Source organism: Takifugu rubripes, chromosome 5 (assembly GCF_901000725.2).
Source record: "Takifugu rubripes chromosome 5, fTakRub1.2, whole genome shotgun sequence".
Taxonomy (NCBI): Eukaryota; Metazoa; Chordata; class Actinopteri; order Tetraodontiformes; family Tetraodontidae; genus Takifugu; species Takifugu rubripes.
This window is the reverse complement of record NC_042289.1, coordinates 1,241,366-1,267,863: the sequence shown is the minus strand read 5'-3', so window position 1 is coordinate 1,267,863 and position 26,498 is coordinate 1,241,366. Positions and strand designations below refer to the sequence as shown.

At 39.1% G+C, this 26,498-nt stretch overlaps 2 protein-coding genes across 3 annotated transcripts; one reads left to right on the top strand and one right to left on the bottom strand.

The window, feature by feature from the left end:
* Positions 1 to 557: 557 nt before the first annotated feature.
* LOC101073735 (histone acetyltransferase KAT7-like) lies at positions 558 to 16,009 on the bottom strand. Of its 2 annotated transcripts, XM_011603671.2 has the most exons (16): positions 15,804 to 16,009; positions 14,775 to 14,887; positions 14,538 to 14,682; positions 13,532 to 13,744; positions 12,574 to 12,855; positions 12,420 to 12,502; positions 12,123 to 12,209; positions 11,105 to 11,203; positions 10,919 to 11,029; positions 9,848 to 10,039; positions 9,168 to 9,257; positions 8,238 to 8,378; positions 7,253 to 7,346; positions 6,078 to 6,224; positions 4,484 to 4,590; positions 558 to 3,753 (listed from the first exon to the last, which is right to left on the bottom strand). In XM_011603671.2, the coding sequence occupies exons 2-16, from the start codon at positions 14,823 to 14,825 to the stop codon at positions 3,655 to 3,657; spliced, it is 1,941 nt and encodes a 646-aa protein (XP_011601973.1). In that variant the 5' UTR covers positions 14,826 to 14,887; positions 15,804 to 16,009; the 3' UTR covers positions 558 to 3,654. The 2 variants fall into 2 exon arrangements, with proteins under 2 accessions (XP_011601973.1, XP_011601974.1); XM_011603672.2 differs by lacking the exon at positions 14,775 to 14,887.
* Positions 16,010 to 16,422: 413 nt separating this feature from the next.
* aldh16a1 (aldehyde dehydrogenase 16 family, member A1) lies at positions 16,423 to 25,970 on the top strand. Its single transcript, XM_029835986.1, has 17 exons — positions 16,423 to 16,716; positions 17,713 to 17,812; positions 18,632 to 18,758; positions 18,856 to 19,013; positions 19,098 to 19,175; positions 19,951 to 20,138; positions 20,338 to 20,496; positions 20,587 to 20,742; positions 20,830 to 20,986; positions 21,261 to 21,336; positions 21,680 to 21,785; positions 22,008 to 22,138; positions 22,231 to 22,401; positions 23,178 to 23,382; positions 23,506 to 23,691; positions 23,942 to 24,067; positions 24,683 to 25,970. Exons 1-17 carry the CDS (start codon positions 16,627 to 16,629, stop codon positions 24,842 to 24,844), a joined length of 2,376 nt encoding a protein of 791 aa, XP_029691846.1. The 5' UTR covers positions 16,423 to 16,626; the 3' UTR covers positions 24,845 to 25,970.
* Positions 25,971 to 26,498: the final 528 nt, after the last annotated feature.

The window sequence follows — 26,498 nt, the reverse complement described above, 5'->3', positions numbered from 1 at the left end:
CTTTAAACTTTAGGATTTTTTCTATATGTGCTATGTTCCAATTATTTACTTATTGCTTTTAAAATTGTCTCACAGAATGTAATATAAACACTATATATATATATATATAGTGGAACATAGCACATATAGAAAAAATCCTAAAGTTTAAAGGAAATATCAAAGTGGCTTAAAACAGGACTTTATCAGTACGTGCACGTATATATATATATATGTATATATATATGTATATATATATGTATATATATATATATGTGTGTGTGTATATATATATATATATATATGTATATATATGTGTGTGTATATATATATATATATGTATAGAGAGAGAGAGAGAGAGAGAGAGAGAGAGAGAGAGACTCATACTAAAAAGGATGCTTGTTGGATTCTGGCCCATGTCCTTCAGTGTTCTCCGGTCTGTTTGAAATAATTTCACTTCTGTTTAACATGACTGGTTTGACTTTGATGGATGATTTTCCCACAAGGCTGTTAACTGAAGGCAGAAAAGGTTCTGGGTCACAAGTCACGAGTCAAAGCAGCACAGGAGACCAGACCTCAACTGGTGTTTCAGCATCTGTGTTTATTAAGCTGGAAGGAAAGCGAGTACAAAAGCACAACCCAAGCTACATGTTGATGCAGCGCTACTTCTGTCTCTGCTGTCAGTTTAAATAGGAAGCAGCCGGCAGAACTACAACAGCTCACTGTGGCCTGTGAAAGGTGTGTTCACCTGATGTGAAGTCTGTGACATGTTGGTCTTTTATAGCTGCCACTGGCACATTAGAATCTGCAACTTTGACTCCTAAACTTCAAATACGCCCACATGATCACAGCAATGAAGGTCCTTTTGCTGATATTATGTTGCGCTGAAAGGCAAGACGAGTCCTGTGAGAACAGAATCAAACATAAAAACCCTGCACTCTGGTCCAACACACGTAGCTTCAATGGGCAAAACAAGAACCATCGAAAAAAGGAAATGGCAGTCAAGCCATTTTTGAATTAATTGTTGACAGGTGTAAGGGCACTTCCCTGTAAAAACACGAATTAGCGTGAATAATTTTCATCCGTTACATTTCTGAGAATTTATTGAGGATGTGTTGAGACCAGAACTGCTTCAAAGATGAAAAACTATAGTGAAGATCCAGCAGAACCAAACATGAGAAGAAAAATAAATGAGAAATCATACATGTTCTGTATCTCACATCTGACAGAAGATACAAAGAAAACAACACTAGAAACAAGAAAACTACTGTGACACTGAAGTTCAACACAACTGTTCTGAATAGAGAAAAGCAAACACACCTTGAGGCTATGAAGACCAAAAAACACTTGATTTATAACGGACTCAGGGACAACGTCAACGACCACCTTTTGTCTAAACGCCTCCGATTTCACAGCTAACTGCTGTCTGAACTCTTTTGTAGTGTTTTTAGGAAGAGTTTGACATTTATGGTCTGCATTTTAGTAAGCCTTCAGCTAGCCTTAGTCAGGGTGAAATGGGAAAAGACAAACAAAATCAGTTATATGTTTTATGTCATAATGTGACATATGTCATTCTATAGCCAGGATGTGGGGTGGAGCTTCAATCCCATGTTGTGAACCTTTGATGCTGGAATTCGAAGTAAGAACTAACCTCAAACTGGCCAAATTTCAAGAGCACACATCTAATCCTTCACACCTTAAGGGCGGATTCCTACATTTCATTTTTCTTATTTTACAATTTTTATCCCATGTTTTCCTTTTTAAGGCCGAAAAATGGTGCCTGGCGATTGTTCTTAAGCTATTTGAGAGTAAACATGTCAAAAATACCAACTTTTAAAAATCTTAATGCTGCTTAGAACAGTGCCTCTTGTAAGAAGTCTCTTTTTAAAAGAGTGAAGAAATGGCAGATGATAAAAAGTGAAATGTAACCGTCTTATTTGGGAAAATAAGACAATATTAGAACCCAAGACTCATCTTGTTCCTTTAAATATCTTCCCAACAATATTCAAATTTACATAAAAATGTACATTCACAAGGTAGCCGTTCCTATAGTAGGACTTTGTATCTATGTTCAATGCAGTTGACCTATATTTTAACATAAATATATTTTAATAACAAAATCTAGTATAAAAACAGTCTAAGGCTGGACAGATCACAGTAAAACATACAAAGTACATGCCCCACCCCAATGAACATACAGTGATAAACTTTAGAGGTAGAAACAGTATAAAATATTATTAAGAACTTACCAAAATAAACAGAAATGACAGAAAAATAACACACTTAAGCTCCACATCCGTCATTACGAAAAAAAAGGTAAAAAAACAAAGAGAAGACAGGTGGTCACAACACATATCCATGTAAATGTCATCCTAGTAACAGTCCAAACACGGCCACTGGCAGCTATAGAAAGGAGGGGATGGCTAACATAAGTAGATGAGGTGATGAGTTCTTTCTGTAGAATGTTTGTCAGCTCTGGGTTTAGACACACACTGGCACTGACAGGAAAATTACTTTTTGAAAACCGAATACCGACACGTTCAATTCAATCTCAGGCGTGCGCATATTTACTCATAATACTATCTGCTAAGTCACCGTCAGGCCAGGAGGTCTTTTGTCAGCTTAATGCGAGTCAACATCCTTCTGACCTTACGCGGACCGTCTCGAGAACAGAGTTCAATGCAGTGCAGGTTCAATAATGGCTGTCCAAGATTAGATTAGTGTATCCAGCTGCTGCCTCGTTGCTCATGAACTACATACATTACTTTTTGCATTATCTGTGATCATAGAGGGTGATTGAGGGAACTGAACGCACAGTAAAGTATTTTACAAATTTGACAATGCCATATTTTGTTTAGATCAAAGTGTATATTAATAAGAAAGGGCCCCAAAACATGACTTTTTAAAGTTAAAAAAGGGAATTGGCCTTTTTGTCTGTTAGCTAAAAGCTAGAGGCTGCTGACACGAATAGACATTAAACTATAAGGAATGTTAAAAATGGTGCAATTGGTTCATTTTTCATGTAAAATTGTAACATATTAATGTTTATAATTTACACACACATTCATAAGTGCCACGCCTTCATAAATTTAAAAGTGCAGAACTGTGAAAAGTCTGTCTTTTTTTTTCTTATTATTTTCCCAATTTATAAATTAACAAACAAAACAAATTAATAATGGTGCTATGTCATGGTCTTCAACAGACCACCGTCGAGACTCCATCTCCATTCTTTAGATGACTATTGTTTCCTGAACATCTAAACCATAACTCTTATTTTAGAATTAGCTTAGCAATGTCTTTGAGAACATTTAAACTGACAGGTTTGCTCCACAGACTACTGTATATAGTTTGAATATATTTAATTTAATGCAGGGTCATATGAAAATGCAGTCTCCCTAAAAATCCCTTTTTAATCTGATTATCCCTTCTCACATTTTCCTTGTTCTAATGTCATTTTATCTGATATATCCTATGATGTCAGTTGTGTGTTTGCTGGACTGAATGCAGTTTCCTGAGTCATAACAGTGACTGCTGAACCCAGAGTAACGGCTGACTGGAAATGAGTGACTGCGTCTGCTGCGAATGTTTTATACAGGAGAGTGTGTTAGTGTCTGTGAGCATGCTGTTGTGCAGTGGAAGATCAGTGTGTGCGTGGTGGATCTGGAGAGAAAAGATCCTCTACGTCCCTTTAGGTGGTGTCCATTTTAAGGCTGTAGGATCGATGGTCTTGCCATGACCCCGCTTGGTCTCCTTGGCCTTCCAGTCATCAATAAGGTCCTACACAAACAAAAGGGAACTTGCTTGCTCAAACAAATGCAAATCAGAACATTAGCACTGTAAATAATAACTAAAATTATTTATGTGAGTGTTTTGACATTAATGACACACACCAAAGGTAAACTCTTTCAGCCAAAATTGGCAAATCTTCCTCTTCTGTGACCCTGTAGCCCTGAAGGGCTCCCTCAAGGGTCCATTTTGAGCCCCCTGTTGTTCTCTCTGTACTTGCTATCCTTGGATCAATTTTAGGAAATATAACAGCTCTTTCTGTTCTTTTGCTGTTGATAACCAAAGAAAAATGTAAAAGGTCACTGCAGCCTTTATTAAACTGTTCTTTTTCTTACTTCAAAATGTAGCTTCTATCAACTAAGCCTGGCTACAATAACGCCTTAGCTGCCACATCATGATTTTGAATATAAGTTATTCAGGTGTAACTTATACGTGGGCTCAGATCAAAGTCCTCTTCATCAGTCCAGAGTATAGTAACTCACCTGCAGGCAACCATGAACACATCACCCATCACAGTTTTATCCCCAAATTTTTCACAACTAACCCAGTTGTTATAATTTTGCTATATTGCATATAACTATGAGTTCAAATAGCATTTTTTTTAAATGGCCAAAACCCCAAAATAACTACATATCTAACTAGAAATGAAATTCTCTATCAAATGAACAAAACTGCATAATATTTGTTTAGATTCTAGGAATTTAGCGGTATCATTTCCAACCTGTCTCTTTAAAATCAGGTGTTTTCCCTTCCAGTACTTGAGCATCTGCAGCGACTGCAGGGTGCTGACGATATCCACTGGATTAACTGCCGTCTCCTGGCTGATCTCTGTGAACACACGCAGAATTAGAGGTGAGAATAAGAGACTACTGTTGAGTAACAAAGACAAACGTCTGAGCTGAATGCTAAAGACAGCAAGCTGTTTTTTTGGTTTAGCCAATTAGAATGCAGCCATCAAGCAGATGTTTTGTGCTTTATGAAAATATAGGAGCCAGGCTGACAAATTGGGAATAAAAAGGAAAATCAATGATTAAATTTACATTTTTTATTTTATGCAGGATAGTGTACAATATGGATAAATCAACGCGCGACTTTATATTCATGTCAAATAAAGTTTGGTTTTTAGTTTTTTCCAAATTGCTGACACACTAAAACAACACGCATAGCACAGTTTTTAACATTGGCACACAGCGTAAAAAACTTTTTCTCAAGTCTCCAAAACTTCAAACATATTTTATGCTTTACACACATTATGCAATTTAAAAACTCACATTTTTAAATGCACTGACCGTATGACAGCTTCTCTGCATAAGACAGAACAATCTGACCAAAAGTTACACGTTTGCCGCGTTCAAACGTGGGCATTTAAAATGAGCCACATTAGCTAATTGGATAATATATGAGCTACCTGGCCAAACAGCTCAGTGGTGAGTTGTTATCAGCTCAGACAGGCAGTAAGCAGAAACACCACAGGTGAGCACTCATGCGCAGCAGTGTTCTGGTAAAATGAAAGAACTGTGTGCCATTTGGTGCAAAAGTTTGATTTTAATAATGTAGTTTTGGTTGCAGCGCTTCATTTTGAAGGATATATGAGGCATTTTACAGTTTGAGTGTGTGGTTTTGTGAGTTGTGTTAATTATTTTGATACAATCAAAATTGCAAAATTGCATTTAAGCAGTTAGGGAGGAAAAAAATGATCAATTTATAAATCTCTCAAAAAATGAGCAGTAAAGGCAGAGCACAGCCTGAAGAGAACTGGAGACAGGGAGGATTGACAAGTGTTCCATCTTTGTGAGCTGAAAACACCTAAGAAAATTCAAAATAACAGAAAGATACACTGGAAAAATAGCTCAAAAGAAAACTGGGGGTGGGGGGTGAGGGAACATGGTGTTATTACTGAAGTACTAAATCGAGTGTGAAGAGTTTTCTTTTGCCATGAGTTAGTTATTTGTGAAAAGTAAATGATAGAAAACAACACATTAATGCAGTTGAATGTTTCCATTACATTGCAATTACATAGCAATGCACTGCATTACAGTTGGGTAATGGAAAGGGCAACAATGAAAAAGAAAATTACAAAAGTCCCCTTTAAAGAAAAAGAGTTAGAACACAGAAATGCATTTGGCAAACCAGTTCTGACCTGGCATAGACTGAAGCGACTTGATGGCTTAACTTGATCATCCCGTTTTTGAACTTTATTGCTGCTACTCTTTACTACATTTGCCTGTATTACCGATAGCACCATCTCCCCGTGAACCTCTTTTCTTTTTTCCACTCGCTCAGGTCTTTGTGACATGTAGTCTTGTAGTTCTTACCTTTGATTGAAATGTCTTTCCCCTGAAAGTTACACAGGTAGCGCAACAGCACCTCCTTCCAATAACTCCGGTAGCTGATTAAGCCCAGATCAGACAGCGGGCGCTCGGGTGAGCCCACTTTCTCTTCCACCTTGGACAGCAGGTAACCTGAAAAGATAGAGATGTTTGTAAGCTGTACTTTATCTTATTCATCAGCATAGTGTCTCCTTATGCTGCTTCAGCATATTGCCTGAATAACACTGAATATTCAGGAGAAATCAAAACTGATGATGTGATGTAGAAGCTATAATTGAAGAAAAGGAACCTTGCTTACCCTTTTCTCAGGGTGCACTCTTTCGAGGCAGCTGTACTGTGCCCAAGCACGTTTGGATTATGTGGCTAGTGTAAATGCAACTGTACCAGGTACACTTGTTATACGCAGTGCATGAAACATGGTCATGAAGTATGAACCATCTGCTTCATGCAGTCAATCATAGACGTTTACAAGGGTGAATTATTTTGAAAAATATAAAGCCATGTGTTCATGCTGTAGCAGTCATTTAATGGCAGCATTATGCCTTCCATATATCAATGTTTCAGGGGCAACTGGTCAGGGAGACCAGGGAAGAAAGCATAGTACAGAATGGCTGGCCCTAGCAAAAGTGTCCCCTTACAGCATTTAAGCCACATCCTCCAACTCATTTATGATATCTCCGGTTGTAAAGAATATATACATTATATTGTTGATTTGATGTCTTCTGTATATGTGACCTATACTGCATTTCTCTTTCTTCCAGGCTGTACTTCAGCGTTACTCATTTATGTTGAAAGGTTCTTTTAAGTCTATCCTTAACTGGTTCGAATGTGCAGCTTGTAAAGCCACCCAAGGAAAACAATGTTTGTGATTTTGGGTTTTAAATAAATTTGATTTCCTTTCATTTAAAACAACATCAACTTCAACGTACTGCATCTACTGACACGCTAGTTAGATCATAAGGTCTGCTCTCATAAATAGGAAAAAAAGGGCTGTTTTTTTCTAAAGTGGCAGACTGCAGCAAAAAGCATTTCTCTTCAATAAAAATATACAAAAAAGTAATCAGTTGCTCTGCTGTGCAGCATCTCTTGGCTACTCTTAAGGTAATGATGAAGTTCACAGGGTGGTAATAATAGGGTGTACTTCTGTTGTCTGTACTCACTAAAGTCGATTAGCATTTTCCCATAGCCTTGCCTCATGTACTGGGGCATGGTGAGGATGCAGGACACGTTGTAGTTTAGGAAGGAATTCTTCTCCTGCAGGAAAGGACAGCAAAGTTCTAAAACTTGTTTAATGGCAAAAGCAGATCTCCGATTATCTTAACGTATTTAGCTTTGTTTGTCATATGTTCAAACAAGGATTCAACAGGATAGTATAAACTCCACCTCTGCACACACAGAATTAAACATTTAATCAAATCTTGGGGCAAAATGCAATAATGTAAGAGAAGTAAGCATCGTGTGTGCAGCATTTTTAGGTGCTTTTTTGCTTAACTGGTCTATGTGTACATCTGTGTTCTGATAATATAGTTTCAATATTTCCTCCTCCTACCTAGTATCCATGAAATAATAATATAAAATGAGGATGTTACAGCAGCTACAGAGCATTTTGGATGATGTTTTTATATTTAGGACTGCTTTAATGGCTTGTTTATAGCGTTGGTATTGCAGCCAAACAAATGGTCCCCATAAAAATGTTGTTCATCTGGCTTTTTAATGCAGAAGAAGTAATAAACTGCAATTCACTTTAATTACTTCTTTCTTTCCTATGGGTCTTAGTCCTGAGCTGTGTATAATGCAAATTTACTGTATAGGAGGTGCATAATGTTCATTAGTTAAGCTATAAAATACTGGACCTGACATTAAATTTAGTTCAATACAATCATCATGCGTTCCAATGAGGAGCATCTCTAAAAATAATACTTAGTTTGCTACAAGGTTGAAAAATTATTGAAATATTTGAAATCTATTTGAATTAATGGAAGCTTAAAATAGGAAGAAAAGTATCTTCCCAAGGCTTTAGTGTGTGTTCAGTCATATAATGCAAGGAAATCCAACACATGATGAACGGATTCCCCTTAGCTCTTCAGGACATAATTTACCATGCAGCAATGGATTGGTGAAGCTATAGAAGCCTCGCATTTCTACCTTGGAGAAATATCCAACTAGATGACACCCTGTGTTGTCGGCTTCAGTCATGACATAGAAGAGAAAAGGCTCAACATCGTAATACAGAGTCTTGTGATCCAGGAAGAGTTTGGCCAGCAGACACAAGTTCTGACAGTAAATCTGCAAAAAGAACATCATTATACATAATACTTTTACCAATAGGCTCATCCCACATGCATTGATCATCCTTCCAACACAACTTTCCATTTTAGGGAAAGTTATTTCAATGTTTAGCATGTAATTCAGAGCAATGTTCCGCTTGGATGTAGAGGATGAGTGCTGATGTGATCTAACTTGCCTGCAATGATGCATTAAGAAAATGAAAAATGTCCAACGTGCTTGTGCTGTTCTTTTGCACTCTGCTTTTTAAAATAAGCATGTGCCAAGCTCAGGAAACCACATGGGATGGAAATAGGGATGCACTTAGCAAAAAAGAAAAAAGCATTTCCTTTTTAGCTTGATTGTTGATTTAATTGATTTAAGTTTGCGTTCACCATGACACATAAAATAAAGGTATACAAAACCTTCTCTGTGTCCTAAAGGTCTAAGATAACAAGTATTTCCATTTATCCATATTACCTTCAATAACAGGCATAATACAAAAGAAACACCACTATCCAACCTTGCATAGTGAAAATATGAGTGCTTGAATAACGGAACTTTTTAGTCTACATTCTTACAAATGTTGAAGAGCTTCTCCTCAAGATCTCTTCTTTGATTGAGTCCAGTAGATTTCTGACTTCTATCCTCCACAGTTAAGGCCTACTTCTGATTAATTAATGTAATAAAGAGAAAAACCCCAGTTCAGAAGTTCTTTTTGTTGTTGAGTCTATATTCAACCATTGCTGCAAGACGTCTTGAATGACAGAGAGGTTACGTATTTAGGGTAAGACCACACTAGCGCCTTACCTTGTTCTTTTTTCCATCCACCTCAAAGACAGAGATGTTCCCTTTCCTGTAGATCTCATCACCTGGAGGGTGCTTCCACACACACTTTGCCTAAATATGGCATATGGAAAAAGGAGGCAATGGGGCTAAGTTCACATGCATAAAACCAACCAACTACATAAACAAGAACAAGAAGAATCACAGGTTAATAATAAAGTCACTTGTGAGTGTTATTACTCACATTAAAACCTCTGACCTGATAAATCATTACACACCAGTAATGTTTGACCCCCAAATTTGCCGTATCACTTCTCAAACTGCATCACAGATACAAAATATACAGCTTATATCCCAATAGTTTGGTCCAAGAATGCAATTATTACCTGGTTTTCATCAAAACAGTGTGAATAGTGTTTGAAGTGGCCTGCACTCATTTTGTGCCTGCTTTAATTTTACACTTTCATTTGGACAAAAATGAAATAAATTCTCAGCGATTCTCTACCTGAGGTGGACGGAGGTGAGTGTTATTGTTTCAGATTAGACTGCTAGAATGTTTGCTTTTGTCCAAGGTTTAACTTGGCAGACAGAATCATAGCGTAATCTTGTATTGCGTGTCACAATCATCTATTTAGTGAGAAAATTGTCTACCATAAAGCTATAACTCGGACTGTTTCCAGTATAAAAAACAACAACTAACAAACCGTGTGTCTTCGCAGGATAGTTTGGCTCTTCATGTACTTTAGACAGAACTCGCACATGTAAAGCCTCCCTAGGCGGGCATACTCCTCTGGGTAGGGCGAGTGGTACCAGGTATCCAACTCGTATCGCCCAAACACAATGGTTTTAATCATGTTGCTGCCTTCTGACACCTGACCAGCCAGCCGAAGCTTTTCCTGTATGTGCCAAGACAGTAGGGAGGATTAGGAAGATCAGGGAGATGTGAAAAGGTAAAGACACAACAAGAAGAAATCGAAGCGGAAAATGCAGAATGTCTCTAATTACACTGTGGAGAGGATCCATTCTACTCCATTCCAAAGTGCTGCACAGTGATTTACATATTGGATAAAAGATTAAGAAAATGTGATGAGTTAAGAATAAAAAAGACCTTTTCAACCTTTTAAAAAAGAACACTTGCATTAAAAGCCAAAGACTAAAATGCAGTTTGAAGATGAGATTTAAACGTAGGTAAGGTGGGGGACATTTTTCTGTCTAATGGCAGCTCATTCCAGGGTTTAGGAGCCGCCACAGAAAAAGATCAACCACCTGGTCTTTGTGGTTTACTTTTGGGGATGACAAGAAAGAACTGATCTGCTGATCTCAGAAATCGTGAAGGAGTCTGGAAGACTGTTCAGCAGATGTGTATCTATCATCCTCTCGATATTTGGGTATCATCTACATATAGGTGGTACAATATTTTATGTCTTTTAAACATTTGCCAGAGTGGGAGTAAGTAGAGGGGGAAAATAATTGGTCTCAGAATGGATCCTTGAGGAACTCCCCAAGGTAGTGGGTACACATGACATAGTCTCCAATATTTCTTTCCTCACTCAAAAATTATCACATTTAGTGGAAACAACACGATCTGGGAGAAAAAAATAACTATTTAAAATTCTCAAAAAGCCCGACACCCTGAACTGCCTAAAGAGACTAAATGGAAGGGGCTGATAAACATGCTAACTGGCTGGAAACAAAATATGAGTAATGTCACAGAAAAACACAGAAGGGAGGGAAAAGAGCAAAAGAGGGAGATGATGATGAGATTGCTTCCTTACAAGGTCATCCGAGGCACGTGCCTGCGCTTTCCTGAACAGTTCTAGGTCGTAATCACTGGTGATGTTCTCCAACAGCGGCTCCCTGCTAACGCCATGGTTTTGGAGATGATCCTGTAAGTGAGGAAGGATTTTTTTTTTTTAAATATTCAGTTTCTGAAGTAGGTCAAAAGGTGGTTATCACATTACCATGCACTTATCCTTCTGTTCCTTGTTGAGGTTAGAGTTCCTCTTCCTCCTTATCTCTGTCACCTTCTCCTTGTAGCGCAGCTGACGATCTGAAGGAGCCTAAGACAAAAGAGGCATGCATTGCAAAGAAAAGGAGTTCTGCACTGCATAAATTCTGCAAGGATCTAAAATCAAACCACCAACAAATTAAAATGATTTGTCTTCTGGGTCCCAAGAAGCAATTATCTACTGTATACACTTGTGTACAGACAGCAACACAAATAAATGATTGTTTTCCTACTATAATTGGTTCATTGTTTCTACCACTATATCCCATTGACAGATATGTGATTGGAAGCCAGTGATTATTATTAAGAACACTTAATAACACAACAAGAACACAACATGTAGATGGCAAGAGGATTTGACCATTAACCTTCATGTAATTAGAGCAACAAATCAGCCACCTGTGCTACAACCACTCAAATTTGAACTTGTTAGCAATATTTTATGATTAAAAATTAGTGTCGGCCCATAATTAACATATGGATACAGCCAACTGTTCGAAAATAAAACATATGCTGTCAGTCCTTCCGGGTTAGCCAAATTATGAAATGAGGTAAAGATAATAATATTACAGAGACTATAATTAAATGAAGTGTAAATCTGATTAAAATTCTGTTTTACTATTATGGGCATGTGATATTGCAGCTGCATGTCTTCTCTTGCGATACATAAGTCGTGTGCATGACACACTTTCACACCCACAGTATCTCAAACAGGCCTTACTCACCATACCTTTGTTTATTCTGAAGAATTTCATTTTGTCCTCTAAGGCAACGCAGCTAAAAAGGTGAGCCTAGAATATATCTTGACCTCCAGGTTCACAAATACACTCCTATACTCCTTCATGGTGAAGTAGACAGGTGGACTCGAGAAACGGTCCTAGGCTTAAAGTGGTGCCTTTGTCTATGTTGACAATGTTCCTGTAGTATATGAGAACATGCCATGAGTAGGTAGCTTGTAAAACTCATTGTACCTGGCTCCTTGTGGAGTGTCTGTTCTCATCCTGGCGGTGTGTCAGTGTTCTTTCCTCAGCCGGTTTGTCACGTGTTGTGTTTTTGCCCTGCAAAAATCACCAACACTGTGTCCCCTCATACATCGTATAGCAAAATCATTACAGTAGCTAGCTCTATGTTCATTTAGGCTTCACAAATTCAGTTTGGGCTGCTATCTTTATGCCCCATAGACTCCATCACAGTGAAGCTGCTTCAGTTTTAAACTTCAGGTTTAAAATGAGAATTACTGTTGCTATAAATTGTGCTGTGCTACGTACCTTGCATTCGTCAACAGAAAGATTGTGGTAAAGAGGACACCCAGATATGGAGAAATGCCTCTCATGTCTCCCAGTTAGATGTCCTAGAATAAACAGAAAGGGGGATGAGTGTAGAAAACACGAGAAAAGCACACAACAGTGGTTGTGTCCTCACCCAGGGAGTTGCATCCAGGTGTGGGACACTTCATGTTGAAGTTGTAACTCTCGTGGAAGCGTCGTCGTTTCGGCCGGTGGGAAAGGTCATGAGCCGCGGCCTCTTTCAGTGACAGCTCTTTGGCCAATCTTTCATCCTCCTCTTGTGAAACTATGGGATTGTTGCTAGATGACACGACTTCGTTGCTAGGGCTGCAAACCTCCATGTCTGACTCCGATGAAAGAGTGTTGCCAGTTGGAGTGCGAGGAGGAGTATCATCTTGGTCTGGTCTTTGTTTTGCGTCTTCATAAACATAGAAGGGAATAAAATGTGTTTCATATAAGTCTATGCTATAATTATTATTTTCTCTTTCAAATTAATTGACTAATAATACAATTTAAAAAGAAAATGGGTTGTCTCATGTACACATCTGTATGTTAGCAACCTTTGCAGCTCAACTCAACTTAAAGATGTAACAAAGATGCTTTTCGTATCATTTTTTGTTGGAATTTGTCATCAATTTTTCATATTTCAAAAGATAATAACATATGCTGATAGCTAAATGCTGAGAACAGTCTGCTTTAAAGTCTTTTGCCTTTGATTTTCTGTTGTCAACACATATTTTCAAGAATTGAATTAACCTGCATCACATTTCAACAAAGATTCATTGTGAGGGTACTAAGTAATAAAAATGAATATGTGGATATGCCACCTATTGTGCCTGAAACTATGCTGCAGATGCCTTCAATGGTATTTATTTATCCCACGTATAAAACACACTTGGTGTCTTCTTTATCATCAGGAACAGAGCGTTATCAGAGAGGCCTCGTAACATTAGCAGCAAAGCACTTCAATATGTGAATGAAACACACAGATTCTTCCAAATATTCTTCTGTTCTCGCATGAACTTTTTAAAGTCTAAAAATGTGGAAATCATTCCACAGCTAAGTCATGTTCTGATTTAGGAAATCCTTCTCACCATTAGCCTCTGTGTCGGAGCCTGAAGACCTGCTCTGGCGCAGTGAGTATTTTTTGGCTTTGTTGTTTGCTGCCCACTGCTGGCTGCGTGTCACCATGCGCTCCGATGAGAAGCTGGACTCAGCAACTGCTGTTGATGCCTCTGCCACGGTGTCGTGGGCCTCTTCAGCCCCCACAGCTGCTGGAGAACTGCTCCTTACTGGGTTGCAACTATCTGGAGAGAAAGAAAGGGGGAAGAATTTTCTTTCATTCTATGGCACATGCAACTACATTTTTCAATTTCTTTTGGGGTTGAGAAACTTTTGTATGAAATCAACTGAAAAGATGAAATTTGAGATTCTGAAGGGTTGTTAATGTTTACCATCCCAATATACAACTCGATCCAAATATCGAATAAAAGATGCAGCTACATGTTGGAAGCCTCATTGGTATGAATAATCTTGCACTAAAAGAGAAGTTTGTGCAAGTGAAGCAGTGTCTTTTTAAAAAAGAAAACCTATTCAGTCCTCAGCTGACTTTTCCAGAGTTTAACCAAATGCCACACACAGATGCATACAAACATACAAAATTACATTTGATAAAATTATACAATCTTTTTGGGAAGCAGCATGCAAGGTTAAATTGCATTTAAACCTTGTGAGTCATAAACAAACATGTGGATGAGGCTATTGTACACTGCCAGCGTAGCCAGATATACAAACCCCTGGCCTCTGAATTTGAACCCGTGACCTTATTCTTGTAAGGCAACAACGCTAACCACTGCACCACTGTGGCTCGTACTGTAATTATTTTCCTTTTAAAAAGAGTTTAGAAATTGAGGATATAACACGACAGAAAAAAAAACATAAACAATATCAAATAAAAATAGAACAATGCACAATTAACTTTGGCATCAAGAAAAATATGCACACACAAACATAAAAATGGCAGCAATTATATATGGGGGGGGTTATGCTGTATATTATTTTGCATTTTAGTTTAGTAAAGAAATTATTTTAAACATTTACCTTGAGAATTCTGGCTGAGACGAAGAGATGCTCGAGTTAGGCGTGAACTGCTGCGCGTGCACGAACCCTTGGGTGCCTCAGTGTGCTCAAGATCGGTTGAGAAGTCAGAGTCCTCTGTCCCATCTGAGCTGCTGCCAGCGGTCCTCTGGAAAAACCACAAAAACAACAAAGTAATCAACTCAGTGTGTTGTCAGTAAATAAAATGAGTGTGTGGGTTTTATTTTTTTGTTTTTTTACCAGTGGATAATACAGAAAAGATCCCATGGTGGGCAAAAAACATCGCTCCATTTTGTCGATAAACAGTCAAACCAAATTCAGCAATTTACCATGGGTGTGGGACGAAATAATACCTGCCGCCAATTGGAAAAAACAACATTAACAGTAAGTTTAAACACATCCATCCTTCTCCATTAGAGAACACTGCTGAGTGGGGTCGGGGTACCAGAGCTCAAGTAGCTACTGACTAGTAAATTTTTGTTTTTATTTTAATCACTAATTCCCCAAAATAAAGGTATCTGGAGTTTTCCAAGTCCACTAAAAATGGACAAGGCTGATATACACAATGTTCTGTATTTCACCTGTCTCCAGTTTTAGATCAAATGCAATATTATTACTTTTACAGTAAGTAAGCACTATAGAACTGCCAACAACCAAAACACCAACAATTTAAACAATAAGAAGAAGAATTAGGGAGAAACGCGTAACACTGCCGCTAATAGAACAGGCGAATACTATTTACGACCAATCACAGTCGAGAGGAGGCGGAGTTGGAGCGAGACGTTCTGATGACGTCACGCTCATTTTCACTCCCGACCAATCACAGCGTTGTTTTGGGGCGGACGCTTCGCTCCATCCTCACACTCAAAAGAATAGTCTGCTCCATCGTAATAAGTGCTGCTTACCGATATTAACGGTTTGAAACAGTATCTCAAATTTCCCATTAACTTTTAGAACAACAGCAAGATTCAGCACAGCTATGGAAAAAAACAGAAGAGACAGCGCCATTCTCACAACTTAGCAATAATCATTAGATAGCCTAAACATTAGCACAACACATCTCAAACTACAACTTAGTAACACAAAAAAAACACCAGCATTTGATCATACTCTAACTGTGCAATTAATTACTAGCATGTTGCGCGCAACAGTTAATTCTAGAGAGGTTACAGGCTATTTTCACAAAACGTTTTTGTACCCTGAATAACATTAGCTATGACGTTATTATGTTTGCAGTCTGCCATAGTCTACATCAAATATCTGCATTACCTTTCTCCGGGGCATTTTCATAAGAAATATTTAAAAAGATGGTTCTTGTCAGGCAAGTTATTACTCCACACCACGAACGGATCTGCCCTTGATTCCAGTTTGTATATGTAATAACAACAAATCAGCTTCAGATATGAGCCAACTCAGCTCAAAATGCCCATCAATCGCCCTTTACTTCCTGGTTGTCGTACAGCGCATGCTCGAGCTGCCTTTTTCCTTTGAGGTCCGTTGGCAAAATACCTCCGTCGGGGAAAAAAACCCCCAACAAGCTGTCATGATTAATGTCACTGCCAATTACAGCAGTAAGAAAGAAAATTCTCGTTGATCGAAACCTTACCGCGGTCAAAATCATAACTTATCATATTCGCAGCAATAACTGGTTATGCTGATTTTAATTGGAAGAAAATGCTATGTAACACTGAGTGCAGCAACATCTAAAGTCTGCAGTTTTAATTTAAAAATCAAACTGGTATTGTAATACATTTTTATCATATTGATTACAAACTATAAAAGAAATTCTATTTTGTTTTTCTAATCTAATTTGTTATTTCTTTGCTCTTGCTTGAAGACCTCAATACCGGAAGTTAACTTGAGTGAAGTCTCTCGGTCCCTCCTATGTCGCTCTTTGATACGGCGGACGCCTTTGAGCGGTTTGCGGAAAAGGTAGCACGTTGCTTTTGACGTGGAGTGGGACCCCCCTTCTTGTATCCACAGTTACTGACCTCCAGGTTTGAGCTCACCCAACTTTACAATAGCGGGAAAAGTCACCAGGATCTGAGTAGGTTGCCCTAGGGAGATTTATTGCCTCTGAGTTGTAAATATTATGGCTACTGGCAACATCAAGACAGTGTACGATATTTTTCAAAGTATGGAATCCGGGCCAACAGCAACTCCTACCTACCCTATTGCACAGGTAAATTTATTAATCAGTTTGGCAATAAGCGCATGATTTAAATGTCCCAAAGTTATGCTGTGATGCATGTTGGGGATGTTTGGTCACTTTTCTCGTTAGATCTACTTCATGCGAAGTTCATTAACAGTTTGACGGCTGTGGCTCACAAGACAAACATGTGACAGACTGTACATGTAGTAGATGTGTCTGTGTCTTTTTCTTTTACGTTTTCAGTCTGATTTAAGAGCTCCCCGATTGATCTTAAAGGCCTGCATTGAGTCACTTGTGTTAAAATGATTGCACAATGCCAGAATATTATTTTATAGTAGCTTTAATTTCTCCTATTTTGCAAGTTGTGGATAAACTCCGTGAGAAGTAAACTCTGAACTTTGATCCAATGTCTGTAAATCACTGACATGTTCTGCTTGGGCTTTTCACTGTTCTTTATCCAGCACACGTACATGTGGAGCTGATTTTGACTGCACAATGACTGGGGACTGTTCATTTCTGCAAAAATACCAATGACAGCATCTGAAAGTATGATTGCTGGACTGGAGTATTCAGTAATTACTTAGAAGTCTCTTGGCCTAAATTGTCATGACTTCAGACTGTTTAAAAAGTGTAAAATCTTTTTTTACGTTATGGTGAGCTGCTCTATGATTGGAAATGTTTGAATATCTTATGTTCTCATTTTCCAGTGATGGAATGTTGGGCGTCAGATGGTTGTGTTGTCATCTGAAATCCAGGGCTTTATATATGATGAGGTTTCGAAAGAAACATTCATCAATTAGCAGTCAGTGTCCAGCCTTTACAGCCTTCACCTATGGCAACATTTGATCTGATCACAGATCAAATGTGGGGGGAAACTCTGAACCTCTTTTTAGGATGTGTCCTATCAGAAACTTAGGGATCAGGCCATGTATCCCACCAAAGCTGGGAATGCTTCTGATGCCAAGAGATTTCACCACAGATTGCAACATTTAATGCCAAACTTGAAAGAAATGTGTTCTCCATCAGGCCTGGCTGGATCACCACTCCCGTTCTCTGGGTTTGTTCATAAATGGCAAATTTGTCCTTCCAGCAGACCGACAGAGCTGCTCCCTGACTGATTCTTCAGGTGAGTGGGTCTTGAACTCTCAGCAGTGGTTTAGCTCTTAAATATCACTCATGTTGGAAGGATCGTTAGCGCTAGAAGTGCGTATGAGGGCGCCCTGAGCATGCAGGCGCTTCTGTAACTTCTTTCACAGATACCACCTACTATTTGCTGGTGTTTTCACCTGGATCCAGCAGTTATGGAACCTCTGACATCCTCCTCTCTACACTCTCAGCCAGTCTCACTCAGCTGCTGCTTTTACTTATGATTCCTATAGATAAAATTCTCATAAGCTCCCCGTTAACAAGCGTTGTGTAGCTTTGATTAAATTATATTGTGTTATCATGAATACTATTTTTATGTCGACTTCATTTTGTGAAAATATTCAGCAAAGAATCTTTTGTGGCTCAAGCTCATCTATTTTTTTTTTTTTAATTACTTGGATTTTACTTTGATAAAAACAATGGAGCCTATTTAATGATTGGTTAATTCACTTTTTCATTAATCATTTGGGATGTACCAGGTGTACTTTGATATTCATGTAATACAAATGCAAATATCTAGTTGTATGAAATAGGACATGATTAATGGCACCAATTTACTGTATTTAAACACAACTTTTTTGATATAGCTTTCAGTACTTATGACAATGAAATAGTAAATAGCTAAAGAACAGAATAGTCAAGAGATAATAAACATGTCATATAAGATTGGCCCCTTCTTATATTATAAATTGTTTTTGCAAGTCCATTAATATAACCCACATATGTCTGATAACAGAGTTAAAACTTGTCTACATTATTAAAAGATCATTAAAAAGTTGCTCTTTTCCGGTTTTTTTAGGCAGCGTTATTTGCAGCACAGTTTGTGCCGAGGATGAGGATATTTCCCAGTGTGCCTCCTCTGCTGCTGAGGGCTATCAGGTGTGGAGTGACCTGACCTGTCGCCAGAGGGCCAATGTCCTGCTGAGGTAACCAGAAACGTGCTTTCCCACACCTCGGCAGCGCTGGTCATCTTCCATCTAACATGGAGCTGTCTGTACACGTTCCCTTTGATCCGCAATCAAGGCTGGTGAGCGTCATCGGCCAGCACGGGCAGTGCTTCTCTGAGCTGTGCGGGCTGTGTGGGGTGTCTGGCTCGCCGTCCACCATTGTCAGAATGCTGCAGTACTACAGCAGCTGGGCCCAGCTCAGAGACACTCTGATCAGCAGCTGGAACCCACTGGGTGAGATTATAGGAGTAGCATTGCGTTAATCTTCATCAGCCTTCATCATCTTCACATCAAGCTTATTTGATTGTCCTGTTTCAGGTGTGGTGGTAGTAGTTGTCTCTGACGACTGCGCTTTTAATTCTCTTCTCCTTAAAGTCATACCAGCACTGGCCATGGGTAACACAAACGCACAAATAATTACGTACAGTGGGACCTCTACTTACAAAATTAATTGGTTCCGGAAGTTGTTTCGTAACCTGAAAATTATGTAATTAGAGACACGTTTTCCATGTAAATGCCCTAATCCGTTCCAAGCCCCCAAAAATTCGGACTTATTTTTTTTATAAATCATAAAAATGCATCAAAACATGTAACAAATACATGTTACAATTAGATTACCGCACAATAAATGTAGGAATTTAGTGCAAGGCTTCTCCAGGAACAAAATGAACTTTATTACAGGCTAATCTTACATTAGCCGTCATTACTAGCAACGAACGTTAACACTTGTGGTAACACCGCCATCTAATGGACAAACATTCGAACACCCACAATAAATAAAAGTTAAACGAAGGCGACGCTGGGATACACACATATCTTTACATATTGACGTCCCTCCTAGCCAGTGGGATGACAGGAAGATGCTAGGCAATAGCCAATGGCAGAGCAGCTACAAACATGTTTACGTTCGCTAAACTCCGCGAGCTGTGAGTAGCAGCGGTAGCGTATTTTTGCTTATCCTGAAATTTCTTTCGTAACGAGAGGAAAAATTTACCGTTAGGACGTTTCATAACCTGAAAATTCTGCATGTAGAGACATTCGTAAGTAGAAGTCCCACTGTATTTTGTTTCTTTTATTAGATTAAAGCCTTGTGTAATTATTATACTGCATTTTCAGGTATTTAAAAGGTCCTGTTCATTGTGTACAAGGTGTTGATTTATCTTCCTTTTAGGTAATTCTGTCATTGTTGTTCCTGGCCGTGCCAAAGCCCCCCCATGCCTTCTGCTTGCACAGCTTGTTATGGCAGCAGGATTTCCTGCTGGAGCTCTTAATGTATTAACAGGGAGTGACAGCTCACTGGTTGCCAAATTGACCCAGAGCTCCAGCATCAGCTATGTCACATACGGTGGCAACAAACAGGTGTGTTTGTGCGACAGTTGAGATTGACATCAGATATCCACTACATAGATTCATAGTTTTTTTTAGTAGAACAGTACGTATAGAGTTGTGACTTTAATGCTGGAAATTGGGATTTTCTAATGTGGAACAATGCCCTGCACTGATTTTGGTTTGAACAACTGTAAAATATTACAGCAGTGTTTTTCCCTGCATCTCTTAGGATGGCGCGATGTTGTGTGAAGCCACAGCAGGGATGGGGGTTCCCTTGTCTGTGTCAGTTTGTGCCGGATCATCTTGTGCGTTCATCATCTTTGATACAGCAGACATTGACAGCGCAGTGGACGGGGTGATAGAAGCTGCTTTCGGAACAAAAACCAACGTGAGTGATACAAACAAGAGGAAATATAACGGGCCATTTTTTTAAGACCCTCCATATAACCTTGCTGTCCACCCCTCCCTCCCCACTCAGGTCCACTGGGTGTTGTGTGTGCAGGAGAGAGTGGAGGAGAGTGTGGTAGCCCGCCTCAGACTACGTATGGCTGGATTGAAATGTATCACCCTGTCCAGCGATGATAGGCTGCTGGTGGATGCTGCAGTACAAGAGGCTCAGCACCAGGGGGCGATGGTAGGTCCTGATGATCAGCCAAGGTTGTGCGAAGCAGCCTGAAAAGCACCAACTTGCTCATTTTGTGCATCTCCATCTATTTTTTAGTTGGTTCAGTCCTGCACACCCCCCTCTTCAGGTGCCCAGTACCCTCCCACAGTGCTGTGTAAATCAGCCCCCTCCTCTCCATTTGTTGTAAACCCCCCTCCTGGTCCACTGCTTCCACTTTTAACGTTCAGAAGCAGCAAAGAAGCGGTGACCCTTGGTAAGGAAGTATCTTTTTGTTATAGATTAATGAACATCCTACATGAAAGGATACATTTTAAAAGTTGAAAAATGTAAAAATGCTTAGCAAGAAATGATCTAGTATGGAATCCAAAGGTAAAAGTTACAATTATCAAACATCTAAATTAGTATTTAAACCTCTAGGAATGGGGTAAAAAAAACAAACCCCAACTCTCTGCCAACAGAAAATCACCAAGAGTTTGTTTTTAATTGGATGTTCCCACTGAGCCACAGCAACAATCTTTTACATACAGGGAACCACACTCCTCATGGGCAAGCAGCTTCCATCTGGACTGAAGATCTTACTCTTGCTCTGGAAACAGCAAAGAGGTGCTTTCACACATCTATTCATTGTGTCCTAAATTTGTTCTTATTTTCTTTATTTTACAATGCGACATTATTAAAACGTCATTCTCAAAACCATCTGCATCACCTCACAATATGGCTCTGTGTTAGCTTCATAAAATATTTATTATTTCTGCGCCTAGAAACAATTTTGATTGTAACAGATGCTATATAAATAAAGATTTATTGATAATTGATTGAGAAAGTTGACAAGATTTGTATTTGCGCAACACAATTAATGCCGTTATTGTTTATGTTGTTGCGTAGTCGTGCTGTTTTGGTTTGAAACTTGGAAATCCCCTCTGACCTCTTTTTCCTTCCATCTTAGTCTGTCAGTTGGTGCAGTTTGGGTTAACTCCTATTCTGTGTTTGACCCCTGCCTGCCGATCTCTGGCCACAAAGACAGCGGAACCTGCACCGATGGTGGACAGGAGGTGAGCTGCTCAGCTGTTTATCAAGTCTAGAACACTTGAATCCTGCACCTGTTTTGTTCCCAAACCACCGTTTCCTCCAGTGTTCTAGTTTCTTTAAGTTTATTGCAGGGCAGCGTTTCAAACACAGTAAAAAAAAAAGTATAAAAAGATTATAAAAGACTCAGAATTCATAAATATTAGTGGGAAAAGTCATTGATCTTCTCTTCCTTTGCTTTCTATCAGGGTTTGTACCAGTTTTTACGGGCTCCCTCATTTTCGTCTAATCATCCTCGCTCCCCCACCACCATCGACTACTCAAAGTTTGGATCGTCAGGAGCCTCTGCTGTTGTCATTCCTGATGACCTGGGTGCTAGGTTAGTTTCTGAAAAGTCCAATTATGCACTTCTTGGTTCTTTCCACATGCTCAGATTCACATGCATCACCCCCAACTCTGATCTCCCCTCAGTGTTCCAAAACACTACCTGCAGTTTGTTGGTGGCAAGACATGCAAATCTGTGTCTGGGGGCTGTGTGGCCATACAGTCCCCAGGGGGCAGAGGTGTATTAGGCTATTGTCCAGATGGAGGCCGGAAAGACGTCCGAAATGCAGTGGAGGCTGCATCCAAAGTTCAGCCAGGGTGAGTCAGACACACTGTGGCTTTGTTTTTGCACGAAAAAAATGTCATTTACACTTAAAAATATATCCATTTTCTACCTATCCCAACACAAATATGTGCACATATGATTAGGTATGGATTTTTTTTTAAAAAAACCCATAATTTAATTACACAATTTCTATTTCAGAGAACCTAATTTGTTCATATTAAACGTGTTAAACTTCATATGCTCTTCTCTTCCTTATAACCACTAACGCGGTTGTAAAAGTTAAATTAATACTGAAACTTTGTCAGGACATTTTGCCTTGGAGTCTTTAAACTGTCCTGACAGACAGTACAGTTCTATGCAACCCTGGCACTGTTTGTTTTCACCACTCAAAGTCCAGCAAGAATGAGCTGAGTCAACACAGCTATAAAGTTGTATGACCCATCTGTGAAAAATAAAAATGTGTCGAAACATTTTGGTGGCAAATGCAAAAGTCCAAATTGAGAAAAGTTCACTTTGTTCCATTGCTAATCATAACCTGACATCAAATCTTACAGAAAAAGGTAACTAATAACTCAAGTGGAGTTAAAGTACATCAAGGTCTGTTTGTTGAGTTTTAAGTAGTACCACAGGGAAATACTCAGGCTAGGTTTTGATATTGTAAATTGTGTTTGAGTAAATGCATTTTCATTTCTCAGAATCAATCAACAGCTAATGTATGACAGCCAAAACAATGCAATCTGTTTTAATGAAGTCTGTGTTTGGTAAATTTTCCATCATCCTTTAAATTTCTTTCTCTATTTTGAACTAGCTGGATGAAAAAAAGTCCATCGGCTCGTGCCCAGTCGCTCAACTCTCTGGCCAAAGGCTTGGAGGCAAAGAGACGGGACGTAGCCACTTCAATTAGCACTCAGACAGGTGTTTCAATGGACGAGGCTGAGAAAGAAGTGGAGCTCAGCATTATTAGGCTCAGTGATTGGGCAGCTTACTGTGACAAAATCAAAGGAGGAAGTCTGGTGAGTGATTTTTATTTTATTTTTTTTAAATATATTTCAGACACTATATAATAGTGCATGGAGTGTTTGTAATGTTAAACCAGGTTACAGTTAAAGTTGATCTCCACACTCTCTGTCCTGCAGCCTATGCCACAGTCCGGCTTTGCCTTCTCTGTGCCTGAAGCTGTGGGAGTTATGGGGGTGCTCCTCCCTGACAGCAATCCTCTCTACTCTCTGGTGACGCTTCTTGGAGCAGCCGTTGCTACTGGCAACGCAGTCATCATAGTCCCGAGTCAGAAGTATCCACTGCCAGGCCTGACGTTCATTCAGGTGTGTTCTATCAGTGTAAATACAGAAATTCAAATTCTACATTAAAGTGGAAAATTCAAGCACACTGGTAGTATTCCTCCAACGCTGGGGTTTCATTATTTATTTTTACTTATGTATTTATTACTCACTTTAAACACACTTGGGTTCCGCCCTGCCAAGCAAGACCGTTCTTTACACAAGTGCCAGTGAAAACAAAGTCCTGCGACTTAAACATTGATATTGTCGTCATAAAGCATTTCTCTTTCTTCAGGTGCTCCAGGCATGTGACCTGCCAGCAGGTTTAGTGAGTATCCTCACAGGAAGTAGAGACCAGCTGACTGCTGCTCTGGCTAATCACAGTGTCATCAAAGCCATCTGGTACTGGGGCAGCGCTGAGGTGAGGGAGGGATGAACATTTAGAGCTCAATCCCAATTCTACCCCTTAGCCCTAAGTTTTGCACAGTCACGATGACTGGGTAGAGAAAGTTTCCACAATACACCGCACCTAATGATGTGATTGGCGGAGCGTAGACAAAAAAATGGAAGCACTTTAATGTAACTAAGCGCAATTATCGATTTTCACTGTAAAGCCACTCCATATTTTTTTATCACGTAATAAATTATCTACTACCCATAAATATTGAACCACATTTTCAATTGTTAGTTGTATTTTAAAAACATGAAGAGCTAATGCAGCTGCAGCTAATAGTTACACTGATGGCAACTTCACTGCAAATAGCACCGCAACCATGACAAGGCTCAAGTGAAGTGTCGCTTCTGCTGCACTGCAGCAAGGGTAGACGAAGGGGAGGGGGTAAAAAGGAGAACTGGGATTCAGCCTTGTACTTCAGAGCTGGTATCCATGCTGCTCTGCTTTAACTTAGTGATGTTCTTGTAAGGACCTATTTCTATCAAGGATGGTCGAAATGGTATATGTGTTTGGAAGGAAAGCATTTCTCTTTCATAGGATCTTGCTAAACCTGAGCTTCTGCTTTGTGATTTGATGCTGCAGGGCTGTCAGTACCTCCAGCACACCTGCACCAACCCACTGAAGACCCTGCGCCTGTTCAGCCAGGAAAACAAAGAGGAGGCTGACTGGACTCATCCATCCATTCTGGAAGAAATGTGGAGAAACACTGTGGAGTGGAAGAGCATTTGGATTCCTACTGCATGAATATAAACCTTAATAAGTTCTTAAACATGCACACGCGTAACATGAAGATTGAAAATATTAACGTATTGGTGAAAGTAACAGGAAAAAAAAGCCAGGTAATTACACATTCCAAACCATTAGATTGTTGGAATAGTTATTATAAATCTTTTAAACTGATTCTAACTACTAAAGTGGTACCTTTATATATTAAGGTTCAAGTGAAGAGACATCCATAATCTTTATAAGCATTGTTGTATTGCTAAATTATCCAATCAACTTCTTTATTTACTTTACAGAATGGCAAAAAAACAACAACGATACAATAGCGTGAACATTTTGAAGGACACTAAAGTTCAAAAGGGCAATGTGGTAGCGGTGCAACTTTAGTAGCTTCCATATATTTTCTGTTAACTGGTATTTTCTTCTAATGATGGTCAAGCTGGTTCTGGGGCCGATCCCAGCTGTCACTGGGTGTGGCAGGAATTGCACAATATGTGTGTACAAGGACAATCTTGACAAGAATGACCAGGATTATGCAATAATGAACACAAGACTTGTTATTCTACCTCTGTTGTTTATGTTTATTGCTATTTTCTGTCAGGCATGGACCTCTGATTGTTAAATCATGGTCTTAACTGAAAAAAGTATTCTGCTACATCATCCATATTAGTTTTCACAATGACTGAACAACAATAATGCAGTTTTGGTAGAGTTGATACTAATGTTGCTTACAAACCGTTTGAAGCCACATTGTTATAATGTATGCATTTTTAAGTCTATATGTGTTTCTGGGGAACACTGTTTAAAAATGCTAAATAAACAGGTCATTTGACTCACTCATGTCTTTTCTTTGGATGTACAGTCTGCTTTTTTAAGTTAAACTTTGGTGAACATTTATTTTAACCACTTGTTCAAGCACATGACATGTTGGTGTTTTGATTTTTGTTGTTTTGACATTATTACCCTACCTTCAGCCAAACGGCAACCTTTTCCGTCAAAATATTGCAGTTAAGGTTTCACAAACGGTTCATCTGCTTATGCTGGTATTTTGTAATACTCCAGCTTTGATCATTTCAGAAGTGTGAAAACAATTGTATCCTAGACTGAGAACAAGATCAAATAAAAAAGACCGAACTGATAAAAGTTTTATGGTGGTCGTCGTGGTTCCTCTTTTATGTTCTCAAACTGGTTCCAGTCAGCGTTGCACTGAGGTCACGGGTTTCCTGTCACAAGATTCCTCCTTATCGCGAACAGTCGCCACAGAGTGCAGGAGTGCTGAGTCACTGGAATTTTCAGTCAAATGTGCTGAAGCACCATCATTTAAGTTACTATTTTTTTCTTGTAAGCATTGAACTGTCGTAAATGGTAAAAGAGATGCAGTGGCCTTTTGAACAAGTCATCACATGTACGTTAACCAGATCTCAAATACATTTTGAAAGTCATACCTGGGCGGGTATATTAAATAAGCATTAAGGAGTTTTTAATTTACAGTTGCTTTACATTTGATATCAGCTGTTTAATTTTTTTTTTAAATCTGAATTAACCTATATGCTGGAGATTCCTTGAGTTAAATTTGGCTGAATCTTTAAGTCCACCTTAAACAATGCATAGCTACATCAGTGGAAAGCTACAGGTTCACTCTGCTTACTTTATTACAGTGATAATTCAGGGGGGA

Coding starts and splice junctions, on each gene's coding strand:
- LOC101073735 (XM_011603671.2), bottom strand. CDS start 14,825: ATGGAGCGATGTTTTTTGCCCACCATGGGATCTTTTCTGTATTATCCA. Junction 12,856..13,531: donor CTCCGACACAGAGGCTAATG/GTGAGAAGGATT, acceptor ATGTTTATGAAG/ACGCAAAACAAAGACCAGAC. Junction 11,030..11,104: donor AACAGAAGGATAAGTGCATG/GTAATGTGATAA, acceptor CCTCACTTACAG/GATCATCTCCAAAACCATGG.
- aldh16a1 (XM_029835986.1), top strand. CDS start 16,627: ATGGCTACTGGCAACATCAAGACAGTGTACGATATTTTTCAAAGTATG. Junction 20,139..20,337: donor CATACGGTGGCAACAAACAG/GTGTGTTTGTGC, acceptor TGCATCTCTTAG/GATGGCGCGATGTTGTGTGA. Junction 22,139..22,230: donor CCTGATGACCTGGGTGCTAG/GTTAGTTTCTGA, acceptor ATCTCCCCTCAG/TGTTCCAAAACACTACCTGC.